This window comes from Anguilla anguilla, chromosome 8 (assembly GCF_013347855.1).
Source record: "Anguilla anguilla isolate fAngAng1 chromosome 8, fAngAng1.pri, whole genome shotgun sequence".
Taxonomy (NCBI): Eukaryota; Metazoa; Chordata; class Actinopteri; order Anguilliformes; family Anguillidae; genus Anguilla; species Anguilla anguilla.
In genome coordinates this window covers 17,198,820-17,219,664 of record NC_049208.1, presented here as the reverse complement: position 1 = coordinate 17,219,664, position 20,845 = coordinate 17,198,820, and the positions used below count along the sequence as shown (strand labels likewise).

Genomic DNA, 20,845 nt, shown 5'->3' with positions numbered 1-20,845 from the left:
CCAGGCGAGGAGGCCCGGAGTGCAGATGTCAGCTCTGCCACGCAGGAGGTTAGAGTCTGCAGCTGGTGAGAGACCGACTCCAAGTGGGACTGGTGGCGTCCCAACATGGCTCCCTGCTGCCCAAGTACAAATTGTACCTGGGCAGGGTCCGCTGGGTCCATCCTGGTCAGAACGTACTGTTACGTTCAGAGTAAGGACCCACACGCAGACCAGGGAAATCCAAGAAAACGTTGTCTTTATTCCGTGCGAAGTTCGAAGCCAGGTGATCAGAGATAGTGCGGTACAGAATCGAGTTTCCAGAAGAAAAGTAAAAAGACAGGCAAAAAGTCAAAAACCAGGAAATCAGAAATAGCGAAGGTACAAAGGGGCAGGCAAAAGAGAAGTCAAAGAAAAGCGAAGGTCGAACCAGATCAAACAAAACCAAAAGGGGCAGGCAAACTCGAAGTCGGGCAAAGGGGTGTCGCAAGAATCTCAAAAAACAAAGGCTTACAAATAATCGGCACAATGAATCTGATCAACGTTCTGACAAGAAACAAGTGGAAAAGACTGACATTTATACACTGGGGAAGATAACAATCAAGGAGGGGTTAAGTGAGTGAGGGCGGAGTAACAAACAACATCCAGGTGAAGAACATTAGGATAACTAATTAAATGACAGGGGACTGACAAAACGCGGACTGGAATCACATAGACAACAATGATAACAGACGGCCTGGGTTTAGCAGGTAAAACACGTGCAGAGAGAGAGAGGTGCAGTTAGAGCAAGAGACAGGTGCAGGCAATTGCAGAACTCAGCGTTAGAGCAGGCTAGAAAGAAAAGGGGCGGAGCTACAGCGCAGCATGGAAAAGGGGAGACTGGTTAATGTATTAGTATAGTGATCTAAACTATCAAAAACCCAAAACTAGTGTGTGTTAGTCCATTAGTAATATTCACATGTTAGTATATTAGTGAGGTTAGTACTTTACAATCTATAAGTTAGTAGGGATTAGTAGAAATTAGTAAAACTAGAAATCAGCAGGAAGAAAGTAAAGCGAGACTGGAAAGAAGGGGGGAAACCACGAAAACCCGGAACCACCCGAATAGTGAAATCACACAAGTACAGGGGAGTGAAGCAGCTCAGGGAACACAGACACAGAGACAGTACTGGGGAGACAAGTGACCGGAAATACAGACTACAACACCATGCTTGACAGATGAAGTAGTATGCCGAGGGTCCAGAGCATTCCCTCTCTTTAACCTTTCCATCACTCTGGTAAAGGTTTATCTCTGTCATATCTGTCCATAAGACTTGTTTCCAAAACTAATCATGGCTCATCTTTGTAATTTCTTTTTGTTTCGCACCTTTCTGTTCTTGGTGCTGATGAGAGGTTTACATCTGGAAGTGTAGCCTCTGTAGTTTGCCTCTCACTGTGTTCTGTGCACATTGTCCTGTAATATGTTCTTCCCCAATGTATGAAGACCATTAGCAATTACTTGTGTTGAAAATGTAGGACTCTTTCACAGCTCTAATAGTCATCCTTTCATCACCTTCCAGTGTCTTCTGCAGACAGCCAGAGCACTGGTGATTCCTAAGTCCTCCAGTAATTCATTTCTTCCTTGGTGCATTCCATAATGCTGCTTTGGAATACAGAAACATTCTGCTAATAGAGTGGAGACTAGCTCTTCGAACTCATGCTTGGTGATAGTGATTGCTTAGTTTGATTTTGCGTATTTGACCATATTTTTGTTTGATTACGATGCCCATCTAGTAATTTGGGTTTGTTTGCTGATTAGATCTTGTGTATGACCACTGACGCGTTCCCTTTGACAATTCTTAACCTTAGCCCTTCTAGTTTGTTTGCCTCGTGATTTTGTGTTTATGACCACTGGCTCTCATATTCATTTCCCATTCTCGCCTAGCCCCCTCCATTGGGGGTACGCTGTTCAGACTTTTGGTTTTTATACTATCGGCTAACTGTCCGAAGTTCTGCATTCAAAGCTGCTTCGTGCCCAATACCCTTTGACGACTAGCCAGCTTTCAGTTAGATTTGGGAAGGCAGATAAGGACTGGGGTTACTGGTCAGTTTGCTGTACATTTCCCTTACATATTTCCTACTCATTTCCCTTATCATTCACCCTGTTACGGTCTGGCCCTAGACCAGGTCATTACAGCATTAAATATTGGAACACAATGAAGACGTGTATTTTTCTATTCTGGGCAACTATCTCCATTCCAATATTTGTTGGTTATTAAATGAAACAAAGTACAAAGCATTGCAAAAAACCTTCACAATTGATTGAAAAATCTGTGCGATTTTGAGAACACTTTTTTAACATATTTTTTCTTTTTGGACCAATGCATATAGTAAAATGTATCATTTGTTGCATATTCATGAACAATCACTATTTTTTCTATTTCTTCACACTTCAAAATTAGCGTATTAGATACTACCATATAGTTTTTTAAAAACCAAAAAGGTATCCTGTTCTTCAAGAGAAAATGTCTGAAGAGTTCTTTTTGCATTTTGCCACCTAATTATTCTGATGTGGTGATATACACACTCATACACACTCATAGAGATCTGGATTTTCCATAGCGGGATCAGAGTCCTGTTTCTAATTACACTCATAACTTTCATTTTCCATTTCATTTTTACATTTATACATTGTATGATGATTTTGTTATGTGAACATCTGAGTGTTAATAGGGAAACAATTTTCAAGCAGAAAACAAGTAATCTCAATTATTCAGTATACATTCATACAGCTGGATGTTTTCTGAAGCAATTCAAGTTTCATACCTTGCAAAAGGATACAATAACTTTGCCCCACAGCTGGGGATTAAATGTCTTACACTTGCAAAACAAGTTCCCTAGGCATTGTGCTACACTGCCACCACACATGGCTTTAAATTATTCTTGATATTTTGTATATAGGTATAATATATGCATACATTTTAATATAATGCGCAACAGTAGATGTATGCATTATTATATCTGGACATGGGTGACAAAAAATAAGTTTGTTAACCACAAGCATTGTAAATATAGTATAGCATGCTGTGTCATATTGTTATGTCATCAGGGTATGTCCTATATTACTTCCTTAACCAGATGGTTCCTCTGATATATTTATTTTGGTTGAAAGTCTCCATCATGCATGAAATACTATGTGAGTAATGGCACAAACATTTCAGACCTGAATTCCAAGGTCAGATGTGCTTACTACATAACATGACCAGGCATTATTCCCAGGCATAGTCTTATATCTAAAATGAGTCATTGTTAATCTCTGTGTTTAACTTGATTACTGCTGTGGGCGTACAAACACAGCTGTCGTCCCTGGGGTCAGGATCATCTGTGAAAGAACAGGATATCTGGGAGCAGAACGGACCTTTATTCATGTGATCACGTGATCTTTAACGTCGTTATCTCAAACATTCTTTCAAAATGTACAGCAGTGTTTTGTCTGTTACAAAATGTGTTTTGTGCATTGTGTCCAGACAATTGACATAAATAAATAAATAAATAAATAAATAAATAAATAAATAAATAAATAAATTCTCATTTGTTTTCAAAGTGAATGTAGAACGATGCATTATTTTGCAACAAAATGGCTGAATTGAAACTATATACTTTTTAAACAGAATATTGGCTACTGGGATAGGTACATATCTTGCGAAAATCTATTAAGTCTTGGGGAAATTAATGAAGGAATTAGACAGAATTCGATGCCTTTGGGTGGCCACGTATGGAATTTTTAATGGATATTTAACACTAGATGCACTTTTTGGTAAATTACTTTTGTTACTTAGGTTCCAAAATAATTTTGCGCATTTCCTACCAGGACTGTGGCACTCCATGTGAACGTTGAAGGGACGCTTTCTTCCCCGGAAGTTTGCCTTCATTCCTCGGTGGAAGTCACGTCAGGCTGTCAACATGTAAGATGGCGGCTCATCACAGGCAGAATGCCGCTGGGCGGAGGAAAGTCCAGGTAAATTAGCTTTCTTTGCAATATTGTGGCGTCTAAAGTGAAACGTGAACGACTTTCGTCCCACACCAACGCTCTGTTGGAATGTTTATTACATGTAGGCTTAGCTGAAAGAACTCCCCAGAAATTCCCCGTGTGCTTCAAAGGGGGCATGTCCTGTTCCCTCCTCACCCTAAATGCAAGCTAGCATTAGCTAATGCTGTACGTTACGTTAGCATGCTGCTAGAAAGCAAGGAAGATCAGTTAGTCGGCTAGCTTGTCTCATAGGCTAGCTAGCTAATACATACTGGTACGTTGCTAGCATTTCAGTTATGCCACCAGCATGCCTTAGCTAAAAAGTGTTAAGGAAGTGCTTGTGGTTGTAAAACAGCGAGTACCTAGGTCCACCCCATTGTTTGAGATTTCTGTCATGAACGCATTATCTATTGACAGTAGTTAGCTAGCTGCTAACCAGCTTAATGTGCTGACTAGTTAGCTTGATGACAGGTAGTGAGATTTGTACTGTCCGGCTCTGTAGGTGCTAGCAAGACTTAGTGGTTAGCAATAGCTACACTAGCTGTTAAGAAACTTTATTCTGCGGACTAGTTAGCTATCTGTTAGCGAGCTTTATTGCTGACTAGTTGGCTAACTGTTATAGTGCTTCACTGCTGACTAGTTAGCTAGCTGCTAGCGAGCTTTATACTCCTGATTAGCTAGCTGTTAGCGAGCTAACCAACTAGTCAGCTGTTGGCTAGCTGTTAGCGTGCTTCATTTTGCTGACTAGTTAGCTAGCTGCTAGCGAGCTTTATACTGCTGACTAACTAGCTATTAGGCAGCTAACCAACTAGTCAGCTGTTTCAGAATGCGTACGCTGACCACACTTAATGCAGTAAAGCTCAATTAGAAGTGTGTTAAGTGAGCGTATTAATGATATAATTCTATCCCATTTTGTGTTTCAGTGAAGATGATTTTGGCTTAAATGACTATGTTTAGAGAACACATTGTTTAAAATGTCCTATAACTGCGGGATGCAGGGGTAGGGGTAGGGTCGGTGCATTGGCTATTATTATCAAGGAGAGAGGCGCTTTTGAATCGCTGTGCATCATTGAAAGACTGCACGGTGCTTAAATTAAAATTGCTCCGGCACAGGTGCCAGGGGACAGTAGTACACTTAGCGACTACCAATTCCATATGGATGAAAACGCGGAAATTGTTTTAAAATGTTATGCGTTTTGTTGAATTTGAAAATAAGTGTAGATCGATTGTAGTAATAATTTGTCTGTTAATGAAGGACCAGTAGTTTTAATGGCTGAAATGTCTTTAGCATGAAATTCTCTGGAGCATTCAAGTCTGCATACTCTTGCAGTGAATTGATGCTTTACAGATTTCTACTGTGGGCTCAGCTTAAAGTCTAGTCCACTGAAAGCCTTGTGATGTTAGGCGTTTTTAATTTCAGAATTATGCAATGGCATGTCTTCATTTAACTACAACAATGTTTTCAATGGACAGTGATAACTGGTGGCCATTTTGTTCCATGGTCAAATATTAAGCCGTGTGTTTTGCATATTAATTAGCCTACCTCTGCGCGGTTTCCATCTCATGTTTATTATTAGCTATGACTGATGCTGCTATCTGCCTTTCTTGTGCCGCCCCCGGTCTCTGCTGGCACTTCCTGTACAGACTCTTTGAATGTCACAGATGATAAAAGCTAGTGCTTGTCAGCGTTAAAAAGAGGGGTCAGGGTAATAGACCAGGAGGGGGAATAGACCAGGTCACTGGTTCAGATCCCCGGCGGCGTATGTGACGTGTGATTGCTCACTCTGCTACGACTTGGCAAGGTCTCCTTGGATTTTTTTTTTATTTTTAAATTTTTTGAGTTCACCAGGACTCCTTGTTAGCAGATATATCAAATGAAAGCGGTGCTGGATTTTCACTTTCTGCAGGTGTCGTACGTCATACGGGACGAGGTGGAGAAGTACAATCGGAACGGGGTGAATGCCCTGCAGCTGGACCCTGCCCTGAACCGGCTCTTTACCGCAGGGAGAGACTCCATCATCCGGATATGGAGCGTCAACCAGCACAGGGTACATGCCTTCACCCTTTACATTTTTGGCATTTAGCAGAAGTTGCTTGCACCGAATACATTATTAGTGCATTTGTTCTGCTGGATATTTTGTGAAGCGGTTTGGGTTAAGCACCTGGCTCAAAGCTACAGCAGCAATGTCCCTCACCTGGGAATCAGACCAACAGCCTCTGTATTGCGAGCCCAGTTCCATAACAGTTGTGCTATGCTACATATAACCAGCCACTCAGTGGGTTAGGTTGTATTTAATTGTGCTATATTGTTTTATACAAGTTGCACTATATTATGTCCATGTATTTATCATGACATAATCAATTTGTTATATTCATTTAAATAAGCTGTGGTATACTGCAGATAGCCTGATTGATAAATATGTGTTTCTTACTAACATATGCTTTCAGAATTAATCATTTATAAAAGGCTAAATGTAGATGTTCTGCAGAGATTAGCCTACCTTCACCCTCTTGGCCAGGACACTGTTGTAAAGGACTACATATGTACTCAGTAAACCTGCCTGGTTAAAGAAGGATTGAATAAAAAGTTGCAATGCTGGGATTTATTTTAGTAATTATATGAAATATATATTTTTACACCATCAAATGTCAAGTTCTGGAAAACATTTTTTTAATCAGTATAATGATTTCTGATGTCCATTTATTTAATCTTGAAAGCATTGGATTATGTGGATGGTAACATGCCCTGTGTCTATTGCAGCAAGATCCATACATAGCATCAATGGAACACCACACGGACTGGGCCAACGACATTGTGCTGTGTTGCAATGGAAAGACATGTGAGTTCAATACTCATTATGAACCATTTGAGACAGTTTTTTCTTGAAAAGTCTTAGAGGTACTCAAGCATCCCCCATGTCTGTTTGGATGTATATGATTGATTTTGAAAGGGATGCTATGTACTCCCCTACATTACACGTATGAGAAGCTGATGTTTAGTATTTTGTGTTTTAGTGATATCTGCCTCATCAGATACCACTGTGAAAGTCTGGAATGCACACAAGGGATTCTGCATGTCTACGCTGCGAACGCACAAGGTATAGAGAGACTGCTCTGGAATTCCCGATGCCCTTTCATTCCGTGAATTGGTGTGGGGACAAATATGCCCTGAGGTCACCGGTAATATACCCAAGTAATACCCGAGTGGAAGGTTTTGTTTGTATGTGCCAAGACCACAACAGGTAAACATCTTATCTGATCATTTTAGTCGTTCCTGCTAAGGGTCTGATTTATTGAGACCTTTGGCACATGCAAAACCTTTTCGCACTCACAAAACCCGTTACATGACCAATGATTGGTAATGGGGCTTGTTTAACTCCAATCATTGGTTGTTCTATTAGTTTGTGCTAAATGGTTTTTTGAGGAGTTTGAGGAGTATGGAATAAAGATTATGATAACATCAGGTCCGAAGAAATGGGATTTGCACAATGTAGACCATTTGTCTCATAACTCTTAGGTAATATTTCCAAATAAAATTTGTTATTTTGTGTTATTGGAAATTGTGGCATATTTTGGATTGAAAGTGTCATCTAGGGGTTCCTTTGAATTGACACTTTGTCTTGTGATGCTGTACAGGACTATGTGAAAGCCCTGGCATATGCAAAAGACAAGGAGCTGGTGGCCTCAGCTGGGCTGGACAGACAGATCTTCCTATGGGATGTAAATACATTAACGGCACTGACGGCCTCGAACAACACAGTCACCAGTAAGCCCAAACCTATTGGATTTTTACCAGTGCAGGGCTATGCATAATCAAAACCTGTGGCCTACAGCTTTACATCATGACATACTGGAAGGACAGCTTAATTTATACAAGTGGGCCTACTTGGTTTGTCAAACAGCAAAGTATGTAACAGCCTGTATGGTAATGAGTTTCAAGGGGTACATTCCTCTCCTTTGCTAGCATTAAAGCACAAACACTCGTCTCCTTCCATGGATGGGGTGAGGTGTCTTATTTGTCTCAGGTTGTTGTGTACGATGTTAACATGCAATGAGCTGTGGTCGGCTAGTCATGCCTGTTGGTCCTGCATGTGGGCAGAATCTTTTGCAAAGCAGAAACATAGGCTGTGTGTGCCAATTCTCAGCCTCCGTCTCTGTGCTGTAATTGACTTCTGACCTTTGACCCCCTGCACTGTCCCGACAGCTTCCTCGCTGAGTGGGAACAAGGATTCCATCTACAGCCTGGCTATGAATCAAATGGGAACAGTAATTGTGTCTGGGTCCACAGAAAAGGTTTGTTGCGCCTTGAACGTTCCAATGGAAAAGTCAGGAAACTAGTTAAGCCAAGGAATCAGCAGGGGGCACCATAGGCCTGGTAGACGCTTATTCATTGTGGTGTGTTTTTAAGCAGTTAAAATTGGACCTGAATTTTCTCGGAAGCACACAATGAGACCTGTCTTGCCGCGCGCGTTGTGAAGTGTGGGCGGCACGGTCGGCTTTGTGTTTATATGTTCTTTTCCCTGAACCTCCGGCTTTCAGGGAACAGACTGTGCAGCATTGGTGACTAATGGTAATATCCTCAATGTCATTTCTGCATGTTGCTAGCTGGTGTCATGTTTAAATTTATCCTTTGACTTCCCGGAAGATTTATCAGTCTGGTGTCGTTTTAATTCAGTATTCTTTATGGAATATTTTTGGGGTGTTAGGCTGAGGTGTTTCATTAGGTTCCCGCCGTGTGACAGTGAGTTCTGTCGCAGTGCTTTTTCTGTCTGCAGGTTACAGGCACGTTTTCTCTGTCCTTTCCCAACATGACAAATACGATTCCTAGTCGGGTGGGGTAGGACAGAGAAATTGAGGATCCGATTCACCCAGGATTAGTCTCCGATTGGCCACTTCCGTTGGTGGTTTGTTTGCCTTTTGGCCAACCGGAGACTTACCCTGGAGCTGGGAGAGTCTGGTCTCTTGAATTTCGCATTGTCCACATCTGTCATTCGGTCTCTTTGTTCTGTAATAGGTGCTGAGAGTCTGGGACCCTCGGACCTGTGCAAAACTAATGAAGCTGAAAGGACACACGGACAATGTCAAATCGTTATTATTAAACAGGGATGGCACACAGGTAAGGCTGGCCAGAGTAGGAGGCCCGCGGTCAGAAACTTACTGGACTCGCCATTCCCGCCAAGGAAGTTTTCACTGTTGCGCTTGTGTGGTGGATACTGGTTGTCATTGGCTGCCTTAAAGAATATCATGTGTGGAAAAGGTCATATCCAAGATTCTACTCTATCTTGATCTCTAGATGCGATCTTAACATATCCTGGAGGTTAATTTTGATTTGGGCAATATCATCCGTTTCCTACTTTTAATATTATTTTTAATAATTTTGTGTACTTCCAATGAAAGCTGGTATTTTAAAAATTCATGGAGACTTGAATTCTCAGTTTAAAGAATAATACTTGTTAGTTTCAGTGTTCTCCGGGCAGTGTGGTGTGTTTGTAAAAATATGTTTTGAGTCCCTCCACATTTCAATATGCAGAGTTTGTGATTGATGTTCTGAACAGTAGGGATGTGTTCTTAGCCGTGGCAGTAAAGAGGTGGGGGGGGGGTGAGTTAGGCCGCAGAGGGGCAGCCGTGACCGTGGCGGGCTGTACTGACCCGTGTTCTGTTGGCGGCGGCGCAGTGCCTGTCGGGCAGCTCAGACGGGACGATCCGCCTGTGGTCCCTGGGCCAGCAGCGGTGCATCGCCACGTACCGCGTCCACGACGAGGGCGTGTGGGCCCTGCAGGCCAACGAGGCCTTCACACACGTCTACTCCGGCGGCCGCGACCGCAAGATCTACTGCACCGACCTGCGCAGCCCCGACATCCGCGTGCTCATCTGCGAGGAGAAGGCCCCTGTCCTCAAGGTCAGGACGCCCTCACGTACCCTCAGACTGGATCGGTAACGTGTGTGTGCCTGGTTTAGTTTTAATCTGGATCACTGAAGTGTGTGTGCCTGGTTTAGTTTTAATCTGGATCACTAAAGTGTGTGTGCCTGGTTTAGTTTTAATCTGGATCACTAAAGTGTGTGTGCCTGGTTTAGTTTTAATCTGGATCACTAAAGTGTGTGTGCCTGGTTTATTTTTAATCTGGATCACTAAAGTGTGTGTGCCTGGTTTAGTTTTAATCTGGATCACTAAAGTGTGTGTGCCTGGTTTAGTTTTAATCTGGATCACTAAAGTGTGTGTGCCTGGTTTAGTTTTAATCTGGATCACTAAAGTGTGTGTGCCTGGTTTAGTTTTAATCTGGATCACTAAAGTGTGTGTGCCTGGTTTAGTTTTAATCTGGATCAATAAAGTTTGTGTGCCTGGTTTAGTTTTAATCTGGATGACTAAAGTTTGTGTGCCTGGTTTAGTTTTAATCTGGATCACTGAAGTGTGTGTGCCTGGTTTAGTTTTAATCTGGATCACTAAAGTTTGTGTGCCTGGTTTAGTTTTAATCTGGATCACTAAAGTTTGTGTGCCTGGTTTAGTTTTAATCTGGATCACTAAAGTGTGCGTACCCGATCTGGACTAAATCTGAAGCAGTTTAGTCTGTCTGCCTGAACTGGCCTCAGTTATTTAATCTCTCTCTTTCTTGTTTACATTTTTGTAAAGCACTGTAAAGCTGTTTTTTTCCCTTTAGAACCATTTATCTAGTTTTGCTATGATTTGTGTCCACTGTATGCATCAGTTATGCATACATGTTGTGGGTGGGTGTAGACATAATTCAGATGCTTGTACATTCTTAACCACCTCTGCCTCCTCTGTGCAGATGGAGCTAGACAGATCAGCTGACCCTCCCCCGGCCATCTGGGTCTCCACCACCAAATCCTCTGTTAACAAGTGGGTAAGTGCAAAGCCACCCTGCGGCCACTAGGGGGACGATCGCTCGCGATGTGAGCAGAGCTGCAGTCTATGGTCTGCTCCCACACGGTATTGTGCTGATTCACATGAGGGTGAGCCTGTCTTACTTCAGACTCCTGGAGATTTCATTTTATTGTCATCATTGTAATGTTTTTAACAAGATGATCACAAAATGTTAGCTACATTTAGTAGCAGCAATAAAATAATAAAACCACGTGTAGTAACACTGCCAATAATAGCACTAGTAGTAGTAACTAGCATGGGTATTTTTGAGTGTAATTCTGTGCTGTTTCAGCATTGCACATGGATTGGATGGGAGTCTCAGGTTACTTTAACTGTTTCGTTAAGAGCTTTTCCCATTGTGATTTCTTGCAGTCCCTGAAGGGCATTCACAATTTCCGGTCATCGGGTGATTATGACAACGACAACAGCGCGCCCGTGACCCCCCTGTGCTCACAGCCCGAACACGTGATTAAAGGTAGCGTGCTTCTGAGCGTGCTTCCGATACCGCCGCTGTGGCGCGCCCTTCCCACCGCTCCGCATTCCGGCATGTGCTGGCCACTTCATCCAGCTGTGCTGAGAAGACCATTTCTGGCGCTCTTTAACTACAGGGGTCCTTTGACTTCAGAACTCTCTTTTGTCAATCTATTATCCTCCGTAGTTAGTTTGTGCTTTAATGCTATTCTTTTTGGCGAGATTCCAAAAATGAATGGGTGTGAATTGGGAGCCAAACAAACGGGAGAAGCGGTAATGCCATTAACACTCAGCATGGACAGCAAGAACAGACGAGTACAGACATTGAGAAAAACCCCTACTCTACAAAGGGTTAATGTTGAGTGGTGCCAGAATCGGGAACTGTACAACAGACACACATCCACATAAACGCTCGCACACGCTCATATACACACACACACGCACTGTTTTCTTCTGAAAGGAGAGTAGGGGTAAGGCCCTGGGCAGACCAAAGCTGCATAAAGTAGCTTCTGCTTAAATACTAAGAAAACAAAGGATGCAAACTTGCAGTTTTCTTCTGAAACATATACAATGAAATAAACACAAGCTTCAACGTTGCCACTATGGTATGATGGCATTGAGAAGCCATGTCCTCTGTAAACACCTTCAGTTTTCACCCTTGTATAAGTTGCATTCTGTGTGTTCCTCAAATACACAAATGAGATACGTACAGTTACCATGTTCATGTCGATGTTCACATTTTACATTTGTCATATTATACTCTGTGTACTCTTATCGTATTTTGATGCATGGCACCTATATAACTAACTACTCAAAAACAGTGAAGAGAGTAATACATGCCAGGTAGGAATGTATAAAATGCCACATTTTAGAAACCATACTTTTGATGCAAGTTGTCATGATGTTCAGCCCTTAGAATGGAACTTGTGCATTGGTCTTTCAGAGGTGCACAGAGTTCAGCTTTAATCTTCAGATGTGTGATTACTGTCAGATAAAAGGACAGGTAAACAAAACAGATCAAATGTTAAGGGCATCCTTCCAACGGCACTTCTTTACGTGCTGTCCATGCATTTGTCCTGCAGGGGGAGCCAGCATAATCCAGTGCCACATTCTGAACGACAAGAGACACATTCTTACCAAAGATACAAACAAGAATGTGGCGTACTGGGACGTGCTGAAGGTGAGTGCTGTTTTCTTTCCCCTCTACAGTGTATTTTCATGGCTAGTGTTACTGCTGCCAGCGTCTCACAAACCGCCATTTTGCTGGTTTTCAGGCGTGCAGAGGCGAAGACCTGGGGAAGGTGGAGTTTGACGAAGAGATAAAAAAGCGCTTCAAGATGGTCTATGTGCCAAACTGGTTCTCTGTAGATCTGAAAACTGGGGTAAGTTTCACAAATGGCTACTGCTAACCCCCTGGAGTGAATTTTTCGTCAGTGGCGTGCTGTTTCTGAATATAAACTCCTTAAACACGTGAGACTATGTGGAATGTGCCTGTGTCTAAAAATGCGATCCCTTTGTTATCAATTCCTCCTACACCGAATGAGGTATGGGGTAAAACTGTTAATGCTGCCAAAGCTCACTTATGTGTTCTTGTCTTGAAATGAAGGCAAACCTGTTCTTTCTGAGAAAAGGATTTTCTGGTTTTCAAAGGCCCAGGTGCGCTTGATTAGTTATGCAGATGTTCCCAAGCCAAATGAACAACCGCAAGCTGCATGGTCATCCATTTGGATGAGCAGTATAATCAGGGACAGGCCATGTCTTTGGCGAAGGTTAGGCGCATGGCTGCCAACGCACATATTTACAGTTGTCATGGGGGCACCAGGTTACGCGCGATTGGATGCAGCGTTGTTTTACAGCAGATGACTTTCGAGTTGAGAGAAAAAAGCTAGCAATGGGTTTAAAAAAAAAAAAAAAAAAAAACGTTTCCTCTTTTGACAGATGCTGACAATCACTTTGGATGAGAGCGACTGTTTTGCTGCCTGGGTATCGGCCAAAGATGCTGGGTTCAGCAGTCCAGATGGGTCGGACCCAAAGTGTACGTCCTTACCTCTCCTCCCACAGATCGGTGGGAGGTCCAGGTTATTTATTTATTGCTCATGGCGTGTGCATCCACATCCACTCTAACATTGCCGAAGCAATCTACTCCAGTCTTCCCATCTGTCTCAAGTGCACAACAGCAGTGACAAACTGCAAATTAAGACATGTAGTCTTACTTCTGAGTGCTTTAACCATGCTTGCACGCATGTGTGTGGTATGTTTGTGTCTGTGCCTGTGCGTCTGTGAGTGTTGGTGCATGTGTGTGTGTGTGTGTGCGTGTGAGTATATGGGAGGGGTGGAATCTCACCAGTCTCACCTGTGAGGTTTTCTTTCTGGACAGTGAACCTGGGAGGCCTACTGCTCCAGGCTTTGCTGGAGTACTGGCCCAGGACACACATCAACCCTTTGGATGAAGAGGAGAACGAGGTCAACCACGGTAAAGGCTTTTGCCTCTGTTTCCTGTAGGGACTCACAGAAAAAACACACAGAAATCAACTTTAAACCCCCTATTTTCACTTTTTACGGAAGCATTTAGAATCAGTTAAGTGTGATGAAATGCTGGTACTTCTGTGATGCAGTGTTGTTATTTGTGGCTAGATCAAGCGAAGTAAAAGCATATCAGAGGATGGTTTTTGAAAATTGGTTGCAATGAAAGGCAACTTAAATATATTTGATGTTTGAATTCTGAGGCAGAATTGGAAAAGGCTTCTTAAATCCTGGTTTAAATGGTAAAGTCTGCACTGGCACTTGTGGACAGACCATGCTAAATGAAATCCTCAGCGCATCTTGCTTGCCCCTACGTTTGCATCCAAATTCCTTTAGCTAAAGCCAGCACGTCTGTCTGAAGGAGGTTGTTTGTCTGCTGTCTACTGTTTTTACTTGGAGTGTGACAAATGTGTGACTATTTGGATTCTACATCTGTGTTGTTGCTGTTGTTCTCCCCAGTGAACGGAGACCAGGAGAACAGGATTCAGAAGGGGAACGGTTATTTCCAGGTGCCCCCGCACACCCCCGTCATTTTTGGAGAGGCGGGAGGGAGGACACTGTTTAGGTAGGCCATGTTGCAGTCTACATCACTCACAACTCTCTGTGATACAGACAGCCCTAACATGCTCTCTGTGATACAGACAGCCCTAACATGCTCTCTGTGATAAAGCCCTAACATGCTCTCTGTGATACAGACAGCCCTAACAGGCTCTCTGTGATACAGACAGCCCTAACATGCTCTCTGTGATACAAACAGCCCTAACATGCTCTCTGTGATACAGACAGCCCTAACAGGCTCTCTGTGATACAGACAGCCCTAACATGCTCTCTGTGATACAAACAGCCCTAACATGCTCTCTGTGATACAGACAGCCCTAACAGGCTCTCTGTGATACAGACAGCCCTAACAGGCTCTCTGTGATAAAGCCCTAACATGCTCTCTGTGGTACAACCAGCCCTAACACGCTCTCTGTGATACAGACAGCCCTAACATGCTCTCTGTGATACAGACAGCCCTAACATGCTCTCTGTGATACAGACAGCCCTAACATGCTCTCTGTGATACAGACAGCCCTAACATGCTCTCTGTGGTACAACCAGCCCTAACATGCTCTCTGTGATACAGACAGCCCTAACATGCTCTCTGTGATACAGACAGCCCTAACATGCTCTCTGTGGTACAACCAGCCCTAACACGCTCTCTGTGATACAGACAGCCCTAACACGCTCTCTGTGATAAAGCCCTAACACGCTCTCTGTGATACAGACAGCCCTAACACGCTCTCTGTGATACAGACAGCCCTAACATGCTCTCTGTGATACAAACAGCCCTAACATGCTCTCTGTGATACAGACAGCCCTAACATGCTCTCTGTGGTACAACCAGCCCTAACATGCTCTCTGTGATACAGACAGCCCTAACAGGCTCTCTGTGATACAGACAGCCCTAACATGCTCTCTGTGGTACAACCAGCCCTAACATGCTCTCTGTGATACAGACAGCCCTAACACGCTCTCTGTGATACAGACAGCCCTAACATGCTCTCTGTGATACAGACAGCCCTAACAGGCTCTCTGTGATAAAGCCCTAACAGGCTCTCTGTGGTACAACCAGCCCTAACACGCTCTCTGTGATACAGACAGCCCTAACAGGCTCTCTGTGATACAAACAGCCCTAACAGGCTCTCTGTGGTACAACCAGCCCTAACACGCTCTCTGTGATACAGACAGCCCTAACACGCTCTCTGTGATACAGACAGCCCTAACACGCTCTCTGTGATACAGACAGCCCTAACATGCTCTCTGTGATACAGACAGCCCTAACATGCTCTCTGTGATACAAACAGCCCTAACATGCTCTCTGTGATACAGACAGCCCTAACACGCTCTCTGTGATACAGACAGCCCTAACAGGCTCTCTGTGATACAAACAGCCCTAACATGCTCTCTGTGATACAGACAGCCCTAACATGCTCTCTGTGGTACAACCAGCCCTAACATGCTCTCTGTGATACAGACAGCCCTAACATGCTCTCTGTGATACAGACAGCCCTAACACGCTCTCTGTGATACAGACAGCCCTAACATGCTCTCTGTGATACAGACAGCCCTAACATGCTCTCTGTGATACAGACAGCCCTAACATGCTCTCTGTGATACAAACAGCCCTAACAGGCTCTCTGTGATACAAACAGCCCTAACATGCTCTCTGTGATACAGACAGCCCTAACACGCTCTCTGTGATACAGACAGCCCTAACAGGCTCTCTGTGATACAAACAGCCCTAACATGCTCTCTGTGATACAGACAGCCCTAACATGCTCTCTGTGGTACAACCAGCCCTAACATGCTCTCTGTGATACAGACAGCCCTAACATGCTCTCTGTGATACAGACAGCCCTAACACGCTCTCTGTGATACAGACAGCCCTAACATGCTCTCTGTGATACAGACAGCCCTAACACGCTCTCTGTGATACAGACAGCCCTAACAGGCTCTCTGTGATACAAACAGCCCTAACATGCTCTCTGTGATACAGACAGCCCTAACACGCTCTCTGTGATACAGACAGCCCTAACACGCTCTCTGTGATACAGACAGCCCTAACATGCTCTCTGTGATAAAGCCCTAACATGCTCTCTGTGATACAGACAGCCCTAACACGCTCTCTGTGATACAGACAGCCCTAACATGCTCTCTGTGATACAGACAGCCCTAACATGCTCTTTGTGATACAGACAGCCCTAACATGCTCTCTAACCACTCCGCCCTCCACAGGTTGCTGTGCCGGGACTCTGGTGGAGAGACAGAGTCCATGCTGCTCAATGAGACGGTTCCTCAGTGGGTGATCGACATCACTGTGGATGTGAGCGTTCTTCATTTTGTCCTCTTTCCCCCACCTGTGGTTCGACTCCATCTAAAAGCTGTGCACTTTGTCCCTTAGGCCTTATTCCTTTGTGATGGAAATATTACTCACAGAAAGTTAAATGAGTTTGGTGGTCACTGAAAACGAGGAATTTAAAGTTGTGAAATCAGTGGCTAAATAATCTCAGACTCATTATTGCTTCACAGCTCTGGTCCTCATGTTGACAAAGGCATCTACCAGACTCTAAAGGCAAATAAAAGACTAGTGTTAAGACTAGATACTGAAAGCTCTGTTATACCTACACTGCTGAAGTAATTGAACACACCTGACTATTCAGAGACACCCGTGAACCCATTTGTTCCAAGCATTGTGGCAGCTTGAAATGGGAACTATGTGACTATAGCATCAATGGGGACTATGTGAAACCAAAGTGTATGAAATACCTTTTAATAAAAGCTGAGAAACTGCACTTTAACCACATGCAAATTGTTTGATACAAATTTTATTGTGTACAAGAGTACAGAGCCGAATCTAGAGAAGATGGCTTTGTCCTAAACATTATGGAGCTCACTGTAGTTGAAGAGATTCCATTGTAGGTAAAAAATGATAAATATGCACATGTAATTTTCAAAATTCCAGTTATTTTACATATTAATTTTATTCTTCCTCCTTCTTCTTCCTTTCAGAAAAACATGCCTAAATTTAACAAAATCCCATTCTACCTCCAGCCTCACTCGTCTTCCGGAGCAAAAACACTAAAGAAGTAAGTGTCCCGTAGAACTGGAGTATTCATCATCCTCAACGGAATTTCATATTTCAGTGAGAAATTTTTGTCAAAGTTGGACATGAATGATTTCATTATTGAGTGAACCCAGTGAGTGAACTTTTACTTGTCGGCAGTGGTCCCACAATATGTGCCGAGTTGCCGTTTCAGACACACACAATTTACATACTACTCACTGAAGACACGCATGTGCTTGTTCTTTGTGCAGTAGATATGCACTCTGGAAATGTGGCATAATCCCACACAGTTTTATTTTCTTGAGCTTTTCAGTCTGAGCGGTCTGCGTTTCTGAGTCAGTTGACTATGAGTTGGCTGCAGAAGAAGCAGCTTTATTTTGCAGTTTTCCTATTCACTCCTTTCCTTTCAAAGTGCCTTCAAAGTTAGTCTATGCTCAACTGACCATTGAACTGTAACTTTTAAATTGCATCGTCCCTCCCTGTCAGATAAAAAGAATGAAAGAATCTGTCACCCATGGCAACATCACTGAAGTCAGGTGATAATTGTGAATAGCATGTAAAGGGGCTCTGATTGGCTTTCCCAGGGACCGCCTCTCGGCCAGTGACATGCTGCAGGTCCGCAAGGTGATGGAGCACGTCTACGAGAAGATCATCAACCTGGACAACGAGTCGCAGACCACCAGCTCCACGGCCAATGAGAAGCCAGGGGAGCAGGAGAAGGAGGAGGAGGTGGCCGTGTTGGCCGAGGAGAAGATCGAGCTGCTGTGTCAGGACCAGGCCAGTCTTAGCATTTTTACTGTTGCAAAATAATGTAGATCTGCCCTCCCCTGTTGGCTCTGTGCTCTCTTCTTGTCATGTACTGTGTAGGAAAATACAGTCATGGCAAGATACAAACAGGGTGTGTACAGAATGGCAAATAACAAATGCACATGCCCACACGCACAGTTAATAGGAAAGGTTTTCATCTTTTGCTAAGTCCATAACTGTTGGTCATGTCCAAAGTGTCTGATCATGGCTCCAGGGTGCCAGTATGAACCTGTGTCCTCTGGTGCCCCACAGGTCCTGGATCCCAACATGGACCTGCGGACGGTGAAGCACTTCATCTGGAAGAGCGGGGGAGACCTCACTCTGCACTACAGACAGAAGTCCACGTGAGCCCCCGGGGGGGGGCGGGAGTCTCGCCGCCTCGCCCGTGTCATCCCCCCCCCCCCGACTCCTGCCTGGACTTCAGACCTCATCGATCCGGCGTAGTGGCGTAGAGGGCCCACCGATACCCTGCGTTTAGCTGCTCCTCCTCCTGCCTGCAGGAGCACCCCAACCTGCACACTGTCCCGGAGAGCCGGCGCGACCCGCGGCCCCGGAGCGTTGGGCCCCGGAGTGTTGGGCCCCGTCGCCGGCGAGAGGAACACGAGGAGAGGGCAGTCCCAAGCCGCGCACAGCGGGTGGAATCAATCAGACGCAGCATCCAAGGCCACTGACCCTTTGTGTCCCACTTCTTCTCCTTTACACTTCTAATTTAAGACCTTTTACCTTCACTGTTATTGTTTCTTGGTGGGGGGGGGGGGGGGGTTTGGGGGGACGGTGCCATTTTGCTATATGGCATGTCGGGTGTTCGTATGCATCGATGTTCATTTAGTGACTTGAAAGGTAAATCTGCACGTGCTGCATTTCTCCCCATCACCCCCCGTACATTGGTACATTCCAGAAACGAGCCCCATGTCCAGGGACACATTACCGCCATATTTTCTATTTCGGTGCTTGTAAACACTATGAGGAGAGTGTGGACATTGAGACAGTGGAACACATTTTCGGTCAAGTACATTTTGTAAGGATATTCTATAACCTGACACATACGCTTACGATTCACTTGGTTGGCTGTTGATCATAAAGGCGTCTAGGCAATGTTCTTATTGTGCAAAAGCACTGGAAATATGTAGATTGTAAAATTCAGAGAGCTTATCTTTTTTTTTTTTTTACTTGGGAGATATTTCTTTAAACCCCGGCAGATCTTCCTCGCCTAAGCTGTGGTCATCTTGTGGTAGACGGGTGTGGTTTTCGTTCGCATTCTTTTTGTAAATTATATGAACAGCACCACTTTGTAGGCCATTTGTTGAATTTGCATTTAAGTTATTTACCTTCAGCATGGTCTTTTTTTTGTAGTCCCTTTTTTTAAAGGAATAATAACTGGGTAAATGTTTTACAATAAGTTTGTGGAAATGGTGCATTTCTCTTAATCTTAGCATGGCAGATCATTTCCTTTACACACAGGAGTGCCAGCCACTGACCTATTTAGTTCATTGGTGCCAGCCCTCGGAAACTCTAGAAAGTTCTGTGTGCAGTGAATCCTCTAAGGAAGAAACTGCCAATTATCAACTAAACCAACCATCGCATTGTAGCTCTGTCCCATTTTTAAAGTTCATATGCAAAACAACTTCAGCTGTGATCTGTGGATTGTCATGCAATAGAATGACTATGGCGTTTGAATGTGCAGTGTTACAGGCTAGTTCAGCAGAAGGCAAGTCTGTTCCTGGAAATCCACATTTTATTTTTTGAAAAGGAACGATTGAAATACCGTAGTGTAAATCATTTGGTACGTTTGTCATACAGGTGACTACGTTTAAAAATCTGTACAGTATTTTAGAGCCTCAGAGAATCTTGGGGTTCAGTTTATCAGGATTTATAAGCACTGTTTGTAGATCCTGGCAACTGTATTATATTTCATCTTACTCTTTAATTTGGCCCAAAAACAAACTTTTAAAGGAAGCTTAGTTGTTGTACAAGCTGTAAATGAAGTAAAACTTGATGGGGAATACACAGACACCATATCCTAAACAGCCCTTGTAATATACATCACCTCCCTGTTGGTTGTAACTATATGTAGTATATTTTGGTTTAATAACTGCTTAATAAATTGACCGATGTAAAATAACTGAATAAATTATTCTCTCAATTGTAAATGCTGCTAGAACTTAATATTATGCAGAGGGACGGGTAATCGGATATATTTACTGGATATTTAGCAGGTGAAATGTGGACATGCATATCAAAAAGAAAGTGCCAAGTATCTTCTTAATGGCTTCTCGTACATCAAGTGCAACATAATTAACCAGCTGTAGCACAAACTGAAAGCAGTTTATGATTACTTTGTTATAGTTGAGATGAAGCTTGATAGCAGTGTTGGAAACTACTCTGAAAGCGGAGTTGTAGAAAACCCTGATTGCTTCACACTGAAAGTAGTTGTACTACAGCCAAGATACCCTAAAGAGTAATGTAGCTTGTGGAATTACTTTTTTAAAAATTAGTTCAAACTACTTTGCATAAAAAATATTTTAAAAGTTATCCATATCATGTTACCCAGACAATGCGTGTGGTGAGCATA

The 20,845-nt window shown here is 43.5% G+C and overlaps 1 protein-coding gene across 1 annotated transcript; it reads left to right on the top strand.

Annotated features, from left to right (window-relative positions):
• Positions 1-3,862: 3,862 nt before the first annotated feature.
• Positions 3,863-20,423, top strand: LOC118234716 (WD repeat-containing protein 48-like). Its single transcript, XM_035431498.1, has 19 exons — positions 3,863-3,973; positions 5,893-6,033; positions 6,747-6,825; positions 7,001-7,083; positions 7,622-7,751; positions 8,190-8,278; positions 9,000-9,101; positions 9,660-9,884; positions 10,771-10,845; positions 11,238-11,340; positions 12,419-12,516; positions 12,611-12,718; positions 13,275-13,371; positions 13,714-13,809; positions 14,319-14,424; positions 16,638-16,725; positions 17,412-17,488; positions 18,051-18,243; positions 18,526-20,423. The coding sequence occupies exons 1-19, from the start codon at positions 3,926-3,928 to the stop codon at positions 18,619-18,621; spliced, it is 2,034 nt and encodes a 677-aa protein (XP_035287389.1). The 5' UTR covers positions 3,863-3,925; the 3' UTR covers positions 18,622-20,423.
• Positions 20,424-20,845: the final 422 nt, after the last annotated feature.